This window comes from Athene noctua, chromosome 3, assembly GCF_965140245.1.
Source record: "Athene noctua chromosome 3, bAthNoc1.hap1.1, whole genome shotgun sequence".
Classification (NCBI taxonomy): Eukaryota; Metazoa; Chordata; class Aves; order Strigiformes; family Strigidae; genus Athene; species Athene noctua.
In genome coordinates, this window is record NC_134039.1 from 57,940,563 (window position 1) to 57,959,936 (window position 19,374).

A 19,374-nucleotide genomic window follows, 5' to 3' on the forward strand; every position below is an offset into this window, starting at 1 on the left:
AAATGCAGCTGAACAAGTTCATTTAAGAGGTTATATGATGAACATACCTGGAAAAGCAAACATTTGGACGGGCAGATACAAAAAGCTTCCTTCTGATCCTTTGTGTTATGCTGGTTTGTTTGGATTTTTGTACTGGATACAAATGGGACTAACCCTTTATATCTGCAGCAAAAGGGATATCTTGCAAAATGATGTGTTTTGGTAGAGAATTATTGGAAGGTGCTGTTGCCTTGTCATTATCTCTCTGCATCAAGGGGAAGGACTGCAAAATCTATTTCCTGGGACCAAAATTGCTCAAGAGAAAACCCAAGAATGGCTACTGCACTGAGCGTCTGAGCTATCCTTGTGTTGTATATCCCAGCAAACTGGGCAAAATACTTGTGCTGCCCCAGGCAAGGGAGGCCCACATCTCCGAAGATGGGCAAATGCATGGCAAGGTGCTATTCAGAAGGAACAGAAACACCATGAACGTGCTTCCAGTTGTCACTGGCACATGTGGCATGTGCAGTAGGGTATACAACTGATGGCAGGTTAGGCCAAGTTAGAGTCCTTCCACTTCGTGACTGTTGCAGTAATGGAAAATTATTGCCCATGGGCCAGCTCCACGTGCAAGTCTGAAGCGCTTGGGACACGCAGTTAGAAGTGTCCCAGCAAATTTAAACACCGATGATCAACTGTAGCTGTGTATTGCCCAATGAGGTGGCAGAACACAGCCAAGTGCCTGGCAAACAGCTAGAAAAGGACACAGGAGTGTGAGCATGGCAGGGTTTGGGCTAAAGCATTGACACAAATGAGATCTGGAGTATTGTTTCCTGCTATTTAATCCTTTCTAATTTTCACTGGAATAAGCCTCTATACACACTGCCTGAAAATAATATGGCAGAAACAGAGAAATATCCAATTGCCCTACAAATGCCACTAAATATTGGCTAACCAGTTGGGTCAACAGTGTTGTAATGCAATAGAAACATGTGTGCTAAGGGGAACAAGATGCATACTCCTGATTATTGTATCACATGGTAGGGGAAAGGCTGTGTCACAGTTCTCTAATTCTATCCAACCCTGATATTTTGAAATTAATTTGGGGGGATGGAAGTCATTAATAATTTTAGATTTAAATTTGAACCTGGAATTTAAAAAAAGAAGAAAATTTCTTTTTAAATACTTCATTTCAGCATAGCATAAAATTGCTGATTCTCCTCAGTGATACTTAACATCAACTTAGTGGTTGATGTTAGGAAACCCAAAATTTTGCAAAACAGGCAGAGAACCAAATGAAGCAAGACACAAGACCTGACAACATACAAGGCCTTACGAGGCATGAAATACTTGCTTTTACAACACAGTCTTACAACAGCACTGATGTTCATTACTCAAAGTTGTCGTTCACTAAAGCCCCACAAGAAACCACAAACTAGAGACAAATCTATTGTTAAAAAATTTGTTCATCCTTATTCTAGCAAAATCTTATTAGCTATTGCAAAATGTTTGACAAAGAATCTTATCTTTCTTTGTCCATGGGGGCACAGTTTCTCTGTAATGCTGTTATTGTTAGGGATAATGTTTGTTGTCAGTTACTATTGACAGTGACAGTTGAAGTCCAGGTGGCCAAATTTAGACATGAAATTAATAATGGCATATGTACTAGAGAGCTTAAGTGTGTATTGTTTCTTCATGACTTACCAGGAAAAATTCTTACCAAGGTCCAAGAAAGTTTGGCATGAATAAGACATAAATATGGAGCAAAGGATCTGCCTCAAGAAAAGGAGGTAAGTATCAGTAAAATATGGATAAAATCAACCAAAATATCTGGAGTATGAATGCAGTTGAACCCTCCTGCTGTGGAAAGTCAGGGTAATGCATGACTGAGGATGTGCTCAGCTGCATAAAATATACAGTTTGATAAAGTCCTGCACATTGCACTGCAGAAATTGTTAAAGAGGACTGTAAATTTGAAAGAACATGAGCTATCTTTTTGTGCAGAGTGCAATATACGCCCCTAGCACTGTATATATAATATAAACCCCACCAGGGCTGTGAGAGGATGCTATCTGTGACCATTAACCACTTAGCTGATTCATACTGTCATGCCTCTTGTCTCAGCAGGCAGGCTTGCTAAATCCATCCACTCACCATAAATAATTGAACTTCTTTCCTGATTTCTTTATTTTCCCTTCAAAATGTGCTCAGCATGTCCATACACACAGGACTGCTGAAATTAGGGAAGAGTATTGGCTGCTTTTGCATCACCTTACAGCACTGGACGTCAGCCAGCTGTAGACATCAGGAGCTTTCCTCAGGGTCTGAAGTTACTCCTTCAGCTACCACAAAAACTCCTTCAGACTCTAATAATAGTGACTCCAATAGTGAGCCTGCTAACATTTAACTTTATTCTGCACTTCAGGTTATTCGATGTACTTGGACCACAACTGGCCAGGTTTCCAAAATATAAATAAGAAGATAGAAGGTAAATGATGTAAGAAAACTGAAAGGACCTCCAACCTGGATGTTGTACAGCATTTGCTGAAATGTCATACCCCTGAAATATTATAGCAGGAACGGTTTAGCCCTCCAATGTGTTCCAGCATTCAAAGGGTAAAAAAGCTGCAGCTCTTGGCTCTCCCTCTCTGTATTTTTATTTGGAGTTTGTATTTTACTGTTGTCAATTAAAAATTCACGTCACTTGCAATTGCTGTCTCAGAAATGTCACTAATGACTCTGTAAGAACTGATCAGGTACATATTGCATGTATGCCTGGAAGTACATGCATCCATCTGAGCACCTTCCCAGTGAAGACCTGACATGAGCTTCCCCTTCCAAATCTGAGTCTTTCTCCCCAGATACAAGACCAGGTGCCCTACCTATGTGAAGGAAATTAATGAGTTGCTTTTGCCTACAGTGTCGAGTTAAGTCCAAACCAAGCATACCACTGTAGCAACTGCAGCTAGAACAGAGTGGGGCTGTGACTGTAATTTGTTATGGGCAGATATATTTTGGGCAGTGAGGCTACACATTGATGCTGACATTTGCAGCATGAAGTGTTCCAGAGTGAGGACTGTGGCACTGCTAAAAGGTTCACTCTCTGAAGGCCTGTCAGTCCTGATAGGTCACTAGAAACACGGGCATTTTGAAGTATTTGTCCAAGGACTGCCTTCGCATGGTACATTTTCCAGTTTTGGACTCTTTTCTTGGTTCTGAGATCTTTTATGATTGTGAGGAGGTTGACTGTGCAATACAATGCAACCAGCATGAGCCTGTGATTCTCTTCTGTGTCTGAAAAGAGCTGTATCCTAAGGAACAGCAGAAAGAAAAAAGAAAATCCAAAGGATTTTGTCTGCAAAGATAGCAGAAGCATTGTGTCCAAAGAGGAAGAAAACACAGCCCTATGAATCAAGGATCAACGTGATTCCCTCATTTCTGACTTTATAGTATTTAAAGGTGTAAACAGAGAATGTCTGGTCACGCCTCCAACCATTCATAAATGATAGTTTACATGTTTCTAAAATAAACTCTGGCATACAAATACTTACTAAACCACATATACTGAGTCAGTCACATACATATGTCCCTCAGCTGGGCTGAAGTTCTTCATTAGACCTTTTCTTGGGGACTTTGTCAGAATTAAGCTGCCTGTGCTCAAAGGCAGCTCTGCCACGGTGCAGCTGAGTGGCCTTGAATCAGACTGCTGCATGAGAAGGGGATGTAAGAAGCAAGAGCCACCTACTTTCGCTCAGGGGCTACACTTATGCTGAATCACTCTCCCTTGGTCCTTACCTGAGCTGCATTACAGATACGCTTGTGCCTGGCCATGTACCCACTGGTCCAGACCCTGACCCACCTGGGCTGGTCTTGGATCCTTCCCATCTGATCCTGTCTGATGATGACCTAACTAGTGGCTGACTGGCCCTGATTATTGTCACTGAACCCAATTCTGACCCTGACTTGCTGAGCTGGCTTTCTGGCTTGACCTCAGACCTCCTTGTCACTGCTGTCACTTGGATTGCCACTGGCAATCTGTATGCTTTGCTGAAACTCGTAACCACCATCAGACCTCCTTTCCTCTTCTTGTTTGGGCACTGTGGGATTGCTCCTGCTTAGTCGTGAAGCCACTGCCATACTCTCCGCTCACAGCTCGCCCTGCCACTTCATAAATTGCCTTTCTCCAAAGGATGCCACCTCTCACCTACCACTGGTATCATTGGTGCCAGTGGGACTGTGACACCCCCAAAGCCAGTAGCTCCAGCACAAGCCAGACAATAGGTATAGAGATTGCTGACACCACATGAGTGTCCTTTTAGCCAAAGATTTTTGTTAGAATGTTGTCTTGAGCCAGCCTACTGGCGCCACGCATTCCTGCCAATAGGATAAATCAGGATAGTGGGCAAGGAGTCAGCAGTCGAGACAAAGAGTTCTTTCTGTCACAGACAGATGGCAAAACTGAGCTGTGATATGCAACTCCTCTTGTGTGATCTCACTGAGCTGTTGATCAGATAACTGGGGAGTCTCAGTAACCTGGAGACTGTTTTTCAGAAGCATATTCAAAGTAGTCATGAGTTCTGTGCCACCTTCTGTAATTTATTTTGGTTGTCAGAGACTGGAAACCCCTTTTTGTACCTTAGCGGTTGCTTCTCCCACCTCAGCTGCAACATTCTATCTTCCTCTCCAAGGCTTTACCTCCACCTGAGGATGAGACCATCTCCAAACCATTCTTCCAATTCCACCATGAGGTACTACTGCTGTCACACCTGCCTGCTACAGGACACCTGAATACCACACATACTGCACAGTTCTGTACCTTGTTCAGACTCCCTGTCACACCTGAAAGTTCAGCAATAAACATAATTCTCGCCAGCAGCCTCAGACAGCACTGTTGCAAGAGGGGGCTACCAGTACAAAGGCAACAATTTCAGTTAAGTCTAGGCCCGTCAGCCTGTACCTCTGAGATGAACATATGTATTAAGAAGGCCACCACACAAAAAATTGTTAGGACATGGCTGACATCCCTAAAATGTTATTGGCATCTTGCATCTCAAATACTCCTACCATACAAGCTTGCTTGGCTGCTATTAGGTGTTGTAGCTTATCCAGCACTGCTCTCTTGTTCTACTATTAAGCCTTGTGTACCCAAGGATGCAGTTATGCCTTTGGCATTTAATTGCAACTCCTCCGGAAGGCTGTCCTTTGCTCCAGCATTTCATCCTGGAGGAGAGAAACTGGTGCCTCTAGAGACACTCATGTGTTGCCTTGTACACATGCAGCATGTACTGACTTTTGTCTCTTTTCTGCTCTTCTTAAATAGGATGCTAAGAGATGGCTAGACCTTTTCAGAAATTTGACTCTCCATGCCCAAGGAATCATCAGGAAGCTAACACTGCACAGCAGTGCAAAACATCAGTCTCTACCAGTGCCCACAGGTATGGCCACAGACAGTGACCATTTTCTAGAAATAGACACTACTGGCATTTCCTTACTCACCATGCACAAATGGGCCACTCAGCCCTTTTTCCTGTTGTGTAGCATTTATGTAGTATTGATAATAAGTTTACCTTTCTGGAAGTCGGTGTAAATGTATTTTGTATGCAAAGGAATTCAGTGTTAACTACTATTATGTCTTACATAACTTTTCAGTATGTTCCACAAAATGTTTTTTCCTCCCTCAAATACTGCAGTACTGTTACAGCCATCAGTGAGAATTCACACATTCCCACTTATTATAAACCAATCTCTTTTTAGTGGATAGGAATGCTATCCTATTTCTCTTTAAGGTTCAGCAGAAAACTGGAAAAAATCAATTTTGGATTAAAAACAAAGCCATAGGACTTAAAGTACCAGTCTCTAAACTGGAAGATATGAGAAAAATTAGCAAAACCCGGGTTTGTTCGTGGAAGAAAATCTTTTGCGAAGTAAGCCATGGGTGCTGTACATCCGTTTTTAAACGAGAGGCACGGTCAAACCCTTCTGGCACTTCCCATGAGCAGTTCCCTGCAACCAGCGCCGCGGCCGTCCCTGCACACCGACAGCACTCGTTTGACGAAACACCTCCCACCGCCAGCGACTAACGCGGCACAGGGCCCGTATAAAAGCCCGGCCCGCGCAAATCCGCACAGGGCACCGCCGCGACGCCCTTCGTCCGGCCCACCCGCCCCTTCTCCCCGACCTCAGACGCCCCTGCGCGGCGCGGGCAGCCCCGCTTCCACCCGCGGGGGCGGCGGCGGGCGCAGCGCCGCAGGGCGCGCCTCTGCGCGGACCGCCGCCTCCGCCGCCAGCGCGGTGTAGTTAGGCGTCCTGAGGAAGCCCGGCCGGCGAGGAGCGCCAGGCGGGGAGGCGGCCAGCCCGCCACCCCTCTCTCGGCACCGCGCACGGTGCGGGCTCCGGCGGCCGCGGCCGGCTCAAGGCCGCGGTCCGGGCGGCGCCGGGCGGAGCCGCCTTGCCCCGCGGCCCGGGCTGGCGGCCAAGCCCGCCGCCCCCAGCGTGCACCGCGGCGTGGCGCGCGAAGCGCCGATGACGTCCCAGCCCTGAGTAGCAGCGCGGTTGCGTCACGGGCTCACGCGGCTGAGTCACCCGCTCGCCGCCGCCACGCCCGGCCATTGGTCGCCGCAACGGCACGTCGCGTGGCCCCGCCCCCGCAGCCCGGCGGGCTATAAAAGCGGCGCCGGCGCCCTCTCCGCGCCTTTAGCCCCAGGTGTCTGAGAGGAGAAAGATGCATCGACTCCGCTCACGGGCCTCCACGGGGATTTCTGCCTTCGCCGCCGGTTCGCCCTCCGCCTGCTTTCGCCAATCACCTCCGCTGCCCCGGCCCGGGAAGTCAGCCTCGCAGAGGCGTTGGAGTAAAAAGCGATCCTGCTCCTCTATCGGCTGATTGTCGCTGATTCCCGGGCGGGGGGGAGCAGAGAGACCGAGACCCGGAGAGGGGCCGCGGGAGCCGAGCCGAGAGCCGCTGCGACCATGCCCAAGCCTAAGAAGCGGGGGAGCAACCACCAGCGCGGAGCCGGTGAGCGCGGCCGCGCCGGCGGGTGGGGGCTGGGAGCGGGCGGCCTCGCGGGGCGCGGACTTCACCCGACCGTTTCCCGTGGCCGCCCCAGCCGCCGCGGGGGCGGCCTTCGATGGCGAGAGAGGCCGCGGCCGGCCGGGCCGCCCTGGCCTGCTGCGCCCCGGCTCCCCGCGGGGCTGGCGCGAGAGCGGCGGGACGGACCGGCATGGCCGCGGAGCTCCCCGCTGTGCGGGCGGAGTTGGGCAGGGGCACGGGCCCGGGAGCGGGCCGGGCGGCGCCGCCGCCGGGCTGACAGCGGCCGGCCCCGAAACCGCCACCTCACGCCGCTTGCGCGCATGCGCCCGGCGGCGCGGGCGGCCCCGAGCAGGCGGCGGGCGGCGGCCGCGCCTGGCGCCGCCGGCGGCGAGTAGCGCCCCGAGGGCAGCGGCCGGCGCCGGCCCCGCCTGGGGCCTCGCGGCCGCGGGGGCCGTCCGGTGGCCTCAGGGCAGCGCAGGGGGCCGCGGGCAGAGGTGTTCAAGGCCGCTGGGGTGCGGCCGCGGCACGCACAGCCGCCGGTGCCCCCGCTCCTGCACCGCCGGCAGCGTGGGCCCTGCCGGGCCGGGGGCAGCGGCGGCTGCTGCTGTCAGTCCGGTGTCGCTGGGTGGTGTGGCGGTCTGTCAGCGCTCTGTGCCCCGAAAGCCGTAGTATCTTTAAATAAAGTCCTTCTTAGTGTGAAAGAGGATATTAGGAAAGAAACAGTCTTAATGCAGATCCAGAATGCGTGTGGCTGGTAGAACGGAAATTTTGTGGGGTGGTGAGAAAATTCATTTTAGGCTATTGTAGCTGTGAGCGGTCTGTCTAGTATCAAATGTTTAGGAAGTCACCAATTCACTGGGGCTTTCTGCAGCCGCTTTTATTTTAGTTTGTGAGGGGCTGGCAATAATTTCTTGCCACTTCTCCCACTGAACTTCCCTGCTTGACATCATTAGAAACAAGAAGGTGGCTGTGCCAGGGCTCTGAAATTCCAAGTTTCTTGGTCTTTGCGTTGGCTAATGTTTGTCCTTTGTAACTGTGAAACATCAAGGGTTGTGGTCAGTGATACAAGTGAATAGTTTGTGGCTAAAAGCTCCGAAACCTCTGAAGTGTGATTTTAACTTTATATGGAAGCACTTGGACAGTGATCAACTCAAGGTTGATTCTGTCTAGATAAAAATGCTTTTTGGGGGCCTTGATAGTCAGGAAGCCTACCTGACAAGTGCTCTGCACTGCTGCCTTCCGTCTAGAATCAGTTGTACCACAAAAAGTAGGTGGAAGGGCAGAATTCCGGATTCTGTAAGTGATATTTGGGAGCTGTTGGAGAAATAACTGTGAAAGTATTCTTCTGTTAATCAACTTCAGTAAGTGCAAATTAAGGGCTAGGATAGGACAGTGATAGAAATTACAGTATTATCAGGTCAAACTCCTCCAACTCAATGTTGTATCAGTAAGATACCGGCATGAAAAATTGTAGAGCACTGGTGAAAATAATACTTCTTTCTTCCAAAAGACCAAAGTTACTGAATGGAGGCCTTCTAGACGCTGAGAGGGAAAACTTTTTTCCCCCTGTTGAAGCATTTGATGTTCTGGCTTGTATTTGTAGTTCAGTATTAAAATAAGGTTGGACATTGCTGATGCTGCACATACTATACTTAATCCTGTAAATCCTGCATTGAACTGGGTACTGTATGTTTGCTTAAATGTATAACATATCCTGGTTTGAAGTCCCTCAAAACTGAAAAATAAAGCTTGTATGGCAATTTTTTAGGTGGCTTCTCCTAATTAACTTTAATATAGAGCTGTTTTTAAAGCACAGTCACAGGAAATGGCATTAACTTGAAGTTGGTTATGGAAAGATCCTAAATCTAGAATTAGGAATTCTACCAGTACTTTGAAAACTAGGTGGCCTCTTTGCTGCCATTCACAAAGTATCTTCCAGAATAGAGCCAAGTAAGTCTTTAGAACAGGTGGCAGTAAAGTAATGAGCAGAAGAAGGAAATGGGCTTTCTGGGTCAGGGAGAATGAATCTGTCAGGAAGGTTGAATTATACTTTTGGTGTTCAGATCTTCCTTTTCCATATGAAAAATGACCAAACTATTGTATTCCTCTTTCCTTAAGGTGGTCAGTCCAGAAACGTGCAGCCTTTTAGTGATGAAGATGCTTCAATTGAAACTATGAGCCACTGCAGTGGCTTCAGTGATCCTGCTAGCTTCACTGAGGATGGTATATTCTTTCATTTATATCTGTTTGTCTTTTCAAAAATTTAAAACCTGAGTTGATGGTAGAGTTTAAGACTAGTAGCAGTAGCAAAATAATTCATTCCATTAAACACTGATTATTAATCTAGTGGCTGTCGTGGTTTTTTATAAGAATGTACTCCAGGTTTCATGAGCCTCTTGTGAAACTTAGGCTTAGTTCTATTAGAATTATACCGTGCTAACTTTTGGAGTCAGTAAGAATTTAAAGTTACATTGTAAGACATTGATTTTTCATAACATATAGTTCAGGTGGTAGGAGCTGCCCAAGAGTTTGGGATGGGAAGAGTCAACATTTACCTGTTTTGAACTAGATTTCTGCTTTATCTCCACTGCCATCTCAGCAACCTGGGCTGCTCTAATGTCAATTTGTTGTGAGGAGGGGACCTGAAAGCCTGCTACAGGGGGATAAGGCAGGCAGCCTTCTCTGTGAGTACTTGCTACTATTAATTGTGTTGCTGTTGCAGGGGCATCTGAGGTGATGCCAGATAGGACAGGCTGCTTAGGCAGTACTCGCGGCATCAGCAGTGAATACCCCGATGTACTCCAGAGGTACATGTTGTGGACTCAATGAAAATGTGTTGCCTACAGGATTAATGGGCATCAGTTGTAGCAAATTTATGTAAGACCCAATTAGCTCTCTGATTCATTCTTAGCACATGTAAAGCAGGTATAGAAACAGCCCAGATGTATCGATAGATCAATTTTTATGAAAATATTTTAAGAGGCAGTTTGTAGCAGGCTTAACACCATACTGAACAGTCATTGTCTATATTAAACTGATTTCTTATTAGTATTAAAAATGTTAAGTGTTGGATGCTACTGTGTTTGCTAACAAAACGTGTGTCAGTAGGACTAAATTATTTCCTCTGGATTAGGGCCTGAAGTTGATGAAGAAGCCACTCAAGAAGACTTAGAATACAAATTGAAGGGATTTATTGATCTTACATTGGACAAGAGGTATAGTATGCTTTGAAGAAATGCATTCATACATTGTTTTCTGGCTTCCTCTGATGTAATAAGGGAAATACACATCAAACTTGTATATGCTTACTGAAATTACAGTTATTTCATGCTAGAGAGGGCTTGCTCTTCTGGATCTGAAAAGACCTTTCTCCCCCCACCAAGTTTCTGACTAAGTGAGAGTTGGCCTTGCCTTTCCTAATAGCTGGAAGTAGAGTGACTTTATTTCTACCTTACTGTACCATTGTGAACTCTTATCTCCAACCTAAATTTCTCTGTCCTTGAGGAAGGAGGCAATTTACAGCATTTCATACTTCATGGTACTGCTGTGGGTTGCTCCTCCATTGGGTGCAGACAGATGTAAACTACCATAAGAACAAAGCCTGAGCTTTAACTGATATGTGGTGATTTCAGGAGATCTTCCTTCTCTCTTCTAACAGTGCAAAGACAAGACAAGCAGCTCTTGAAAGTCTGAAAAGTGCTTTTTCTTCTAAAATACTATATGAATTTATAATGGAAAGGAGAATGACACTAACTGATAGCATTGAACGCTGCATAAAGAAAGGTAATTAACGTGCTTGCTATTAGAAAGCAATAATCCCCATGAAATAGCCTATTGTTTAAAAGGAATTAAGACTGTGTGGCTCTTCTAGTACTTTACAGAGTGCTTAATTTAGTCATGTTAACAACATTCCTTTTTTGAATTTAGATATGATATTTTAACTGACCTAGATAAATCAACTGAAATTATCTTCCATCTATTGGTTTCTGGGTTTCCACTTGCAAGTTTTCAGACTAATTAAAGGAAGCAAGCAATGCATGAGGTGATTACTCATCGTAGCATGTTAATCTCCAGGTAAGAGCGACGAACAGTGTGCAGCTGCTGGACTGGCATGCCTTCTGTGTGTGCAGATGGGGTCGGGAATTGAAAGTGAAGAGATTTTTAAGACCCTTGGTCCGGTTCTGAAGAAGATTGTCTGTGATGGAACAGCCAGTATCCAAGCCAGACAGGCTGTAAGTATAAACTGTTTTTTTGCCAGCCAGGGACAGAGGGCAGTTTTTGATCAGCTCTCTAGTGTGTAATCCAGAACTAAAGGTTACCATGCTAGTGTAAACTCATAATGTTGATGTATGTATCTGGATGATGCATAGCAGTTTTCACTGGGTTAAAAAGTTTCACGTAAAGGATGAGCATCATTCTCTTTTTCAACTTAAGGACTTCCTTACGTACCTGTTGCATCTAGTACTTTGTCAAGTGTCTTAACTCACTATGTTGCAGTCTCCTTACTGCAGTTCTGTGAGCTGATGTTGAAGTCCTATAGGAAAAAAATGAACGTTTTTCCCACTGACTGACACATTCTTCCTGTATTGATTTTAAATTCTTTAACAGCAGAGGAACATCAGTTAAGCAAATATATTAGTATATGATAAAATTACATATAGCAGATCTAGAACTACAGACTTGATACATTCATACTACCAAAAGTATTTTAGCTTTTTCACCCAGTCATCTCATCTGTACATCAGCGGTATACTGTGTATTGACTGAAGAGAGTGTAAAGCTCTTGGCAAGAGTTTTTGTGTTGGAATAGGTAACTGTCAGCTGGCAGAAGAGGTAGTATTAGTTCAACAGCAGTTGTTTCTACAACCAGACAAAAGCTATAAAGTTTGTCCTGTTTAAGTGTAGTTTTGAGTCTTTTGTGGTTAGTGCAAGCATCACTTATCAACTATTTTTTTATGCTTTGTAACGGGAAACTGAGTGGAATATGGGTGATAGGGAAGAGATGTGTATGACCTCACAGTAAAAGGATGGAAACTGCTAAGAAAGGCTCTTGAAGCCCAGTGTTTTCATGCCATCTAATTGTAATAGTAGACAGAGGGGTGAAAATATTTCCCGCAGCTGTGAATAAATGTATGTCCATTACTGTTTATCAGCATAATTTCTGCTAGTGAATCCTAGTGGGATTTAAAATAATTGGGTGAAAGGAGTGTTACATATAGCTTTATGGAAGGGCTTTGCAAGCTATATTAAATAATACAGCATGAAAAGTGAAGGCTTGTGAGTAGCATATGTCATAAAATCATTCTGAGAGTAGATGGGAGCTGAGAGCTAACTATTACAAAGAAGCTGAATTAAACAGTGTTGAAGACTTCTGCTCTGCAAAGGTCTTAATCTCAAGTTTCTGTTACTCCAGATGCTGAATTTCAGAGGTCAAAGTTTGAAGGTTTTGCCAAAGTAATGTCAAACACTGATGTTTTTTTTCTTTTGTGTCTAGTGTGCAACCTGCCTAGGGATTTGCTGTTTCATTGTCACTGATGATATTACGGTGAGGATAAGTAATACTTTTTTTTCTAATAAATTGACAAGATAAAAATGTGTGAATCTTAAGCCACTTCCACGATCTTCTTTTCCCCTGTTCAGGAACTGTACTCGACTATGGAATGCCTGGAAAACATCTTCACAAAGGCCTATCAGCGAGATAGAGACACTAATGGTGTATCGAGTACCCATAATACTGTGCTTCACATCAGTGCTCTCTTAGCTTGGACACTGTTGTTAACCATTTGTCCAGTGAATGAAGTGAAGAAGAAAATTGAAATGTGAGTGCCTTTCTTGGAAAACAAAGTTTGTAATGACTGTTTTTATATGCAATGAAGCAGTGTCAACAATTTACATGTTAATAAAATGTGACTTACTCTTTAGGCACTTGCATAAACTTCCAAGTCTGTTGTCTTGTGATGATCTCAACATGAGAATAGCTGCTGGAGAAACACTAGCCCTTCTGTTTGAACTGGCACGCGAAACGGATGCTGTAAGTAGATGTCAGCAGCTAAATTTTCTTGCTCTGGAATGATAAGACAAATGATTTAATCTGTGTTGCATAACGCTCTGGATCCCAACAAGTGGCAGATAACCCATTGAATTATGTTCTTCGTAGTAAGTCTGCCCTAGTCTTAAGTGGGTATAGCAATGATTCACAGCAGTTGGCTAGCAGTTTTGCACTTGTTTCCATATTGCAAAACAGCAACAAAACACATCAAAGAGTACTGAAGAGCAACTAGAAATGTAGACTTAAATGTGGCTTTTAAATCTAAATCCAATGCCAGCTTAGAAGTTCCTTGATAGATCCCATGCTAAACTAGTATTATTTACTGCAGTGGGAACACTAATTAGATAGGCAGACAAATTCCAGTGATTCACAACCTGCACAATTCTGCACTCTCAGCTAAAAATCTATCCCTCAGTAGAAACAACGCTGGCTTCTGGTATTCCTTTTTTCAGTATCCTGAGAAGAATAACTGGTATCGCATGATGGTTTCACAGCATTTGTGACTATTTTAGTCAGCTGGGGACCAGTCAGTCAATTTAAGGGGGGAGATGTTGAAAGGATTTGCACAAAGTTTGCACAGATAAAAGTATTGCTGCGTTTGGTGAGATTTCTTGGGGTTTGCTCTTGAATCGGAATAGGTGCAAGCTTCTTGGTATTACCTCATGCACAGCTAAACTTACCTTTACATCCTTCAGTATGCCAGATAAATTTCTGAACTGTTTTCTTTTCAGCACTGAAGGAAACGGTCTCCACTTACCCATGGCACAGTTTGGGAAAGCTGCCTGAATGGCTTCTAGCTCGATCAAGGCTGCTGTGTGTAGTCAGAACACTGTCCGGAGTGAATAGATAACTAGCTGAGCCAGGATACAGGACACACTAATACTGCATCATCTGAAACAATATGTTGAGACTTGTATATAATTGCAAATAGTAGGGATTTGAGTCTCTTGGCTATGAAAGCCAACTTTGAAAGAAAAAAAAATAGACTGAAACTTGATCCTTTATTTGGTCAAACTGACTGCAAATAACTAAAATCTTAAAATGCATTAACAAATGAGACTATTTGCTATGAACCTCTTCTGTTCCATTGAGAAAATGCCCCTTAAATCATTATGAATTACTCTTTGGATCCTTAACAATCAGTGCACATTGAAAATGCTTACTGTGTTTTGCGTTTGACCAGTCTCTAAAAAGTGTGCAGTAAACTCAGCCTAGTCAGTTGACATGACAAAACATTCAGATTAAAAAAACACCAGAAACTTGTTTTTTCCATAAGTTTACATAGATTCTTACTAATTCAGGTGAACTGCCACTGAACTAGTAAATAAAGGGGGCAAAATATTTCCTGCTAATCAATTAGGCATTCAAGTTCTACTTGGAGTGTTTTGTTAAAAGTTTTTTTTAAGTGCTTTGTAATTTTTCCACCCCATACAAGATTTATGACTAAATATTCATACTCTCAGTCTAGTGGTGTGTCACCATCTGTCTCCAGCAGCATGAATTCTGTGCTGCTAATCTGAAAGTGCCCTCAGCTTGTTGACAAAAGCAGCAGCCAGGTTCGGCAGATGAGTTAGACAGTTTGAGTCCCTTGGAATTACAGAGCAGAACAGATTGACAGGTGTATACACGCACTGAAGGAGCTGTACTGTTTCATATGGCTCTGATTACCGGAACAGAGTTTGGTAGTGTCCTACTTGGGTAAACTGGATACTGTGTCTTCGTTCTTTCTGGCTTAAACACTTAAAATGGAGCTACAGGAAGTTAGTGCCATCTTTGTCTCTTTAAGTAACTAACAGGTTGTAGAGGTCTACATGCCCAGAATTTGGAGAGATCCATTTTAAGGCCAGAAACAAAAAGTTTTGGTTTTTTTTTTTGGACTAGGATTTCTTTTATGAAGACATGGAACTTCTAACAGAGAAGCTAAGAGCTCTAGCTACTGATGGAAACAAGCACCGAGCCAAAGTAGACAAAAGAAAGCAGCGATCTGTCTTCAGAGATGTTCTACGAGCTGTTGAGGTGATTCTTTTCTTAATTCAAATATCTGGATTGTAAATATAGTGTGCAATTTAATGAAAATGCTTTTACTATTAAATAGAATTACTGTTTCAGTAGAAGCAACAGGAAAAAATTTTTTTAAATGAGATTTCAGATTCTGGTCACTTACATGAAATATAACCGGTTTTTTAGGAATGCGGAACAAAGGAATTCACTCATTATTTTACTCCAGACTTCCACATTAAAGAGTATTTTTTTTCTTTAAAGAATGCTAAACATTGCACTGTAAATACTAAATCCTTTTTATTTTATATCATGAGCAGATTTTTTCCATAGAAAACTTTGTAGGACATCCAAATTAGTGTCCTGAATTCTTTGAAAAGTTTTATTGTAAAATCTTATTGAACTGCTGTACATAATACAAAGCAACTTAGTAGTAAGGTACATTTCCAAATGGCACCTCTGTGGAGGGCCAAAGAAGTATTTGTGTATGGGGAAGAGTTGTTGTCCCAATTGTGCTGCAATTTTCTGATTTTTCCATATCCAGATTGAGAACAATACATAAAGAAGGACTTGAAAAATACTTGGGTAGTGATGTAACTTCTGAGTAAACCCTCTAAGACAAATGTCAAACTTCTGTTGCTTTAGTGGATTATATTTTTATCTTACACTTCCAAACTAGGTTTGTTACTTGTCAGATAATTACTTTTTACATTGCTGTATGGGTAAGACCAATGAAATACTAGTTGACATTCAGGACAGTTGAACACCTCAGAAGCTAAGGAGAAGGCTTTGAAGTGATTTGAAGTCACCTTTGAGATTCTGCCTGTAGAAGAATCTGAGTCACTTATTAGCACTTGCTACATTCCATTGTCACAAATGTAGCTCTCCACGCTTGACAGGTAGGGACTAAATGAGACTTACAAATTGACTTAAAGGTGACTCCTGCACTCAGAACTGTTTTTTCTGGAGATAAGTTGAATAAAGTAATTTGAAAGATTAAAGTGTTCTTTTTTTAAATGTTTTCTGACTTGAATGTCAGCTTCAAGTCTTATATGAGATTTAACTTTAGATTTAGCCAAAGCCAGGACAATCAGTTTATGAACAAATACAATCTTTAGTATGTGCATGTTGTGTTATGTGGGAGGTTTTGGTGTGCCAAGTTTATTAATGAAAATAAAGTTCATAGAGATACATATAATTCCTAATACAAAAGACTGTAAAAATTAAAATTATGTATGTTTCATTTAATTTTGGGTAGGAGCGTGACTTTCCTACAGAGATGGTTAAGTTTGGACCTGAGCGCATGTATATTGACTGCTGGGTTAAAAAACAAACTTATGATACCTTCAAGGAGATTCTGGGGTCGGGGATGCAATATCATTTGCAGGTAAGCTGTTCTTTGATATGTGCTCAGACTGTTGTTCACTGTCTGGCTTCTTTGTGGTAATTCAGTCTGAATTACAAAATCATGAGTAGGACTTGGTGAAATGATGAAATGGGCTTTGCATTAAGAAGTGTTAAAAGACAGCACTTACAAAATTAACAACAGTGAGCTAGAACTGCCTGGGTGAGCTGCCTCTGAGTTGTAGCCAGTGTGTGTTGGGCTAGCAATTAGAAGACTTCTCCAAGAAGTGAGAGATTCAAGCTGAATATCTTTAGGGATTTTCTGAATCCTCATGCTTTCTTTCAGCAGAGGGGTATAGTCATCTGGCTGCTAGAAAGCTGCATGCCTCCCTCCTTTTTTACAGACTTCCTGTTGAAGCCTATAAAAAGGAATGCAAAATTTTAGTCAAAAGTAATGGACACAACTTGCAGTGCAATGATGACAGCATTCAGATAATGACAGAAGGGAAGAGATAAGCCCTTATCTCTGTACTAGGTACTGTTTGTTAGCTAGTCATCAGTTTAGATATGTAGTAGAAGCAGGAACTTCAGTTTAGGAGTATATGCTCCCCAATTGTTATGATAATCATGAGGTTTAAAATCTTCAGTCCAGTGTCAACTGCATTTCTGTGTGTCTGAGGGAGCCCATCCCTGTAGCAGTGTCTTTCAAATACTACTTTTACAGCCAGGTATTTTAAAATTGGTGTGTTGTGAAGCCATACGGACCTGTGTCCAGCTGCCTAATTTTGTGTAGAGGATGTAACAGAACAATGTCTAATTTGCTGGGACAAAAAAATTCAGTGGAGGGGGTAGCTGTCTCAGTCTTCTCAAGAGCAGTTTTAGTTCTTAGCTTTATTCTCATAAAGGAAGAGGTGTTCCCTGGCTTAATTGCAAAAGATACTAACATTTGTGTCAAATTGCTGCTATTTCATACTGGAATACTTGATAGTTAACAGTAGTCATCTTCGGAGACTTGAATAATCCAAGTTGATTGATTGATGTGTTTCTTGTTTAGTCAAATGACTTTCTTCGGAATGTGTTTGAGCTTGGTCCACCAGTAATGCTAGATGCTGCAACTCTTAAAACAATGAAGATATCCCGTTTTGAAAGGGTATGTTATCGCACCTTAATGTATTTTCTTTACTTCATACGCTAATACATTTTTTCCTCAATTAAATAGTAATCCAAATGCACTTTAGAAGCTGTCATCTTGAACTTGTCACTTCAGTTCTGACAGTGTCCCATATTGTCCTGAATGAAACCAAACCTTGCTTGTATGTATCTGAGCTATGAGGTTTTCTACTGGGCATGTGGCTGCTGCTGCTTTTCTCCAAGGGCAGCTCTGAAGGTTGTTTTGGTTGCTGATGGGTACCAGATGCATGCTCCATATATGTGAACCTTGGGCTGGGGTAGGGACCCTACAGGAAACCATAGAAACTGAGTCTTCACAGCCAAACTCGCCAGTGTGAAACAGACACTAGGGAGGATGACTTTATTCTGTTCACTGTAAATGTACTCATCATGTTTATAAACAGCTTATGGAATGGTGCTACAAAGTTTACTCCAGGGGGAAAACTGAATCCATGCTGTGTCTGTATGATGTTCAAGACTGCCTGGCTTCCAGAACTGCTTCTAGCTCAGCCTTTCTTATACAGTCCAAATTTCTTTTAAATATGTATATATATTAAAATCAATGGTGCAAAGATAATATACCATAAATTTCAGAAGGCCTACCAATTTACTTCAAAGATTAACAAAGATATTTTCACCTGTTTATACATAAAAAACAGAAAAACATCTCTAACAAATTTTAAAAATCTCTAAGGGACATAAGCCTTTTGAACATATTGATTAATTCTTTCTTTTATTTTGTAGCACTTGTACAACTCTGCAGCATTCAAGGCTCGGACAAAGGCTAGAAGTAAATGTCGTGATAAAAGAGCAGATGTGGGGGAATTTTTCTAGATCTCCTTTTCCACGGGGTTCAACTTTCATAATTAAACCAGATTTGTAACCTTTAAATGAATTTTTAAATTTCTGTAGTCACAGTTTGCACTTATGCACAAGGATGTTGTATAAAGTCTGTAAATAATGCATGTTGTTGCTTAGTTGCATATACACTGTATATAGATTGATGTATAATTGGGTGCAGGGATATGTTATAACGCTTGTATTAGCTGCAACTTGCTCCAAAGGTTGAGTATATTGTAACTGCACTGTTAAATGGGGTGGATAACTCTAGGCAAATGCTGTGTGTCAGACTGGATTCCATTATATTATATAAAGGTAAATTAATTCATTAAGTGTTTTGGTAAGAATGTGCTAATATGAAAAGAAGTCATGTGAAGTAATTTCAGTAACTTTTTAAATGCGTCAGTGGCAGGTGGACAAAGAAATTTCTACATAGTATGACCTTAACCTGAAGGGGACTATGAAGTTCAGTTGCCTTCACTTACAGTGAACTAGGAATGACAAATACTCCACTCAACATAAAATAAAAACAAGGTTTTCATGTTCTGAAATTGGATGTTTAATTTTTGGAATAAAGATGTTTCTCACTGCTTGCTTTCTGTGTAAAAGTGATTACTGCATGAATGAAAAGCTGGGCTGCTGGCAATACCCGCACGTTGAAAAAGATGCATTTATCTGCCTGTTCAGAGATACGGTTGGGTTAGTCTCAGTGCTTTAGATGCTATGTGAAACTCTACCTTGCTGTGTTTGGAAGGTGTATTTTATTTACATATGGTCTGCACAACAGCCTACTATTGATTTGTCATCAGTTTTGTAATGGTCAGATGTTTTCTACTTCTGGTACTGCAAAACACCTTACAGGAACCATTCCAGCTGCCCTGCTTTTGTCAAGTTGAAAACTTGAAATAATGCCAGTAACTGAGCACTGTCTTAGGGATGATGGGGGCTTTATCTAATAAAGACACTA

The 19,374-nt window shown here is 42.8% G+C and overlaps 1 protein-coding gene across 1 annotated transcript; it reads left to right on the plus strand.

Moving 5' to 3' along the window:
* The first annotated feature begins 6,674 nt into the window (after nucleotides 1–6,674).
* On the plus strand, nucleotides 6,675–19,002 carry IFRD1 (interferon related developmental regulator 1). Its single transcript, XM_074903111.1, has 12 exons — nucleotides 6,675–6,991; nucleotides 9,125–9,229; nucleotides 10,140–10,221; nucleotides 10,665–10,789; nucleotides 11,081–11,238; nucleotides 12,501–12,551; nucleotides 12,647–12,825; nucleotides 12,929–13,037; nucleotides 14,937–15,071; nucleotides 16,312–16,440; nucleotides 17,452–17,547; nucleotides 18,312–19,002. The coding sequence occupies exons 1-12, from the start codon at nucleotides 6,946–6,948 to the stop codon at nucleotides 18,399–18,401; spliced, it is 1,305 nt and encodes a 434-aa protein (XP_074759212.1). The 5' UTR covers nucleotides 6,675–6,945; the 3' UTR covers nucleotides 18,402–19,002.
* Nucleotides 19,003–19,374: the final 372 nt, after the last annotated feature.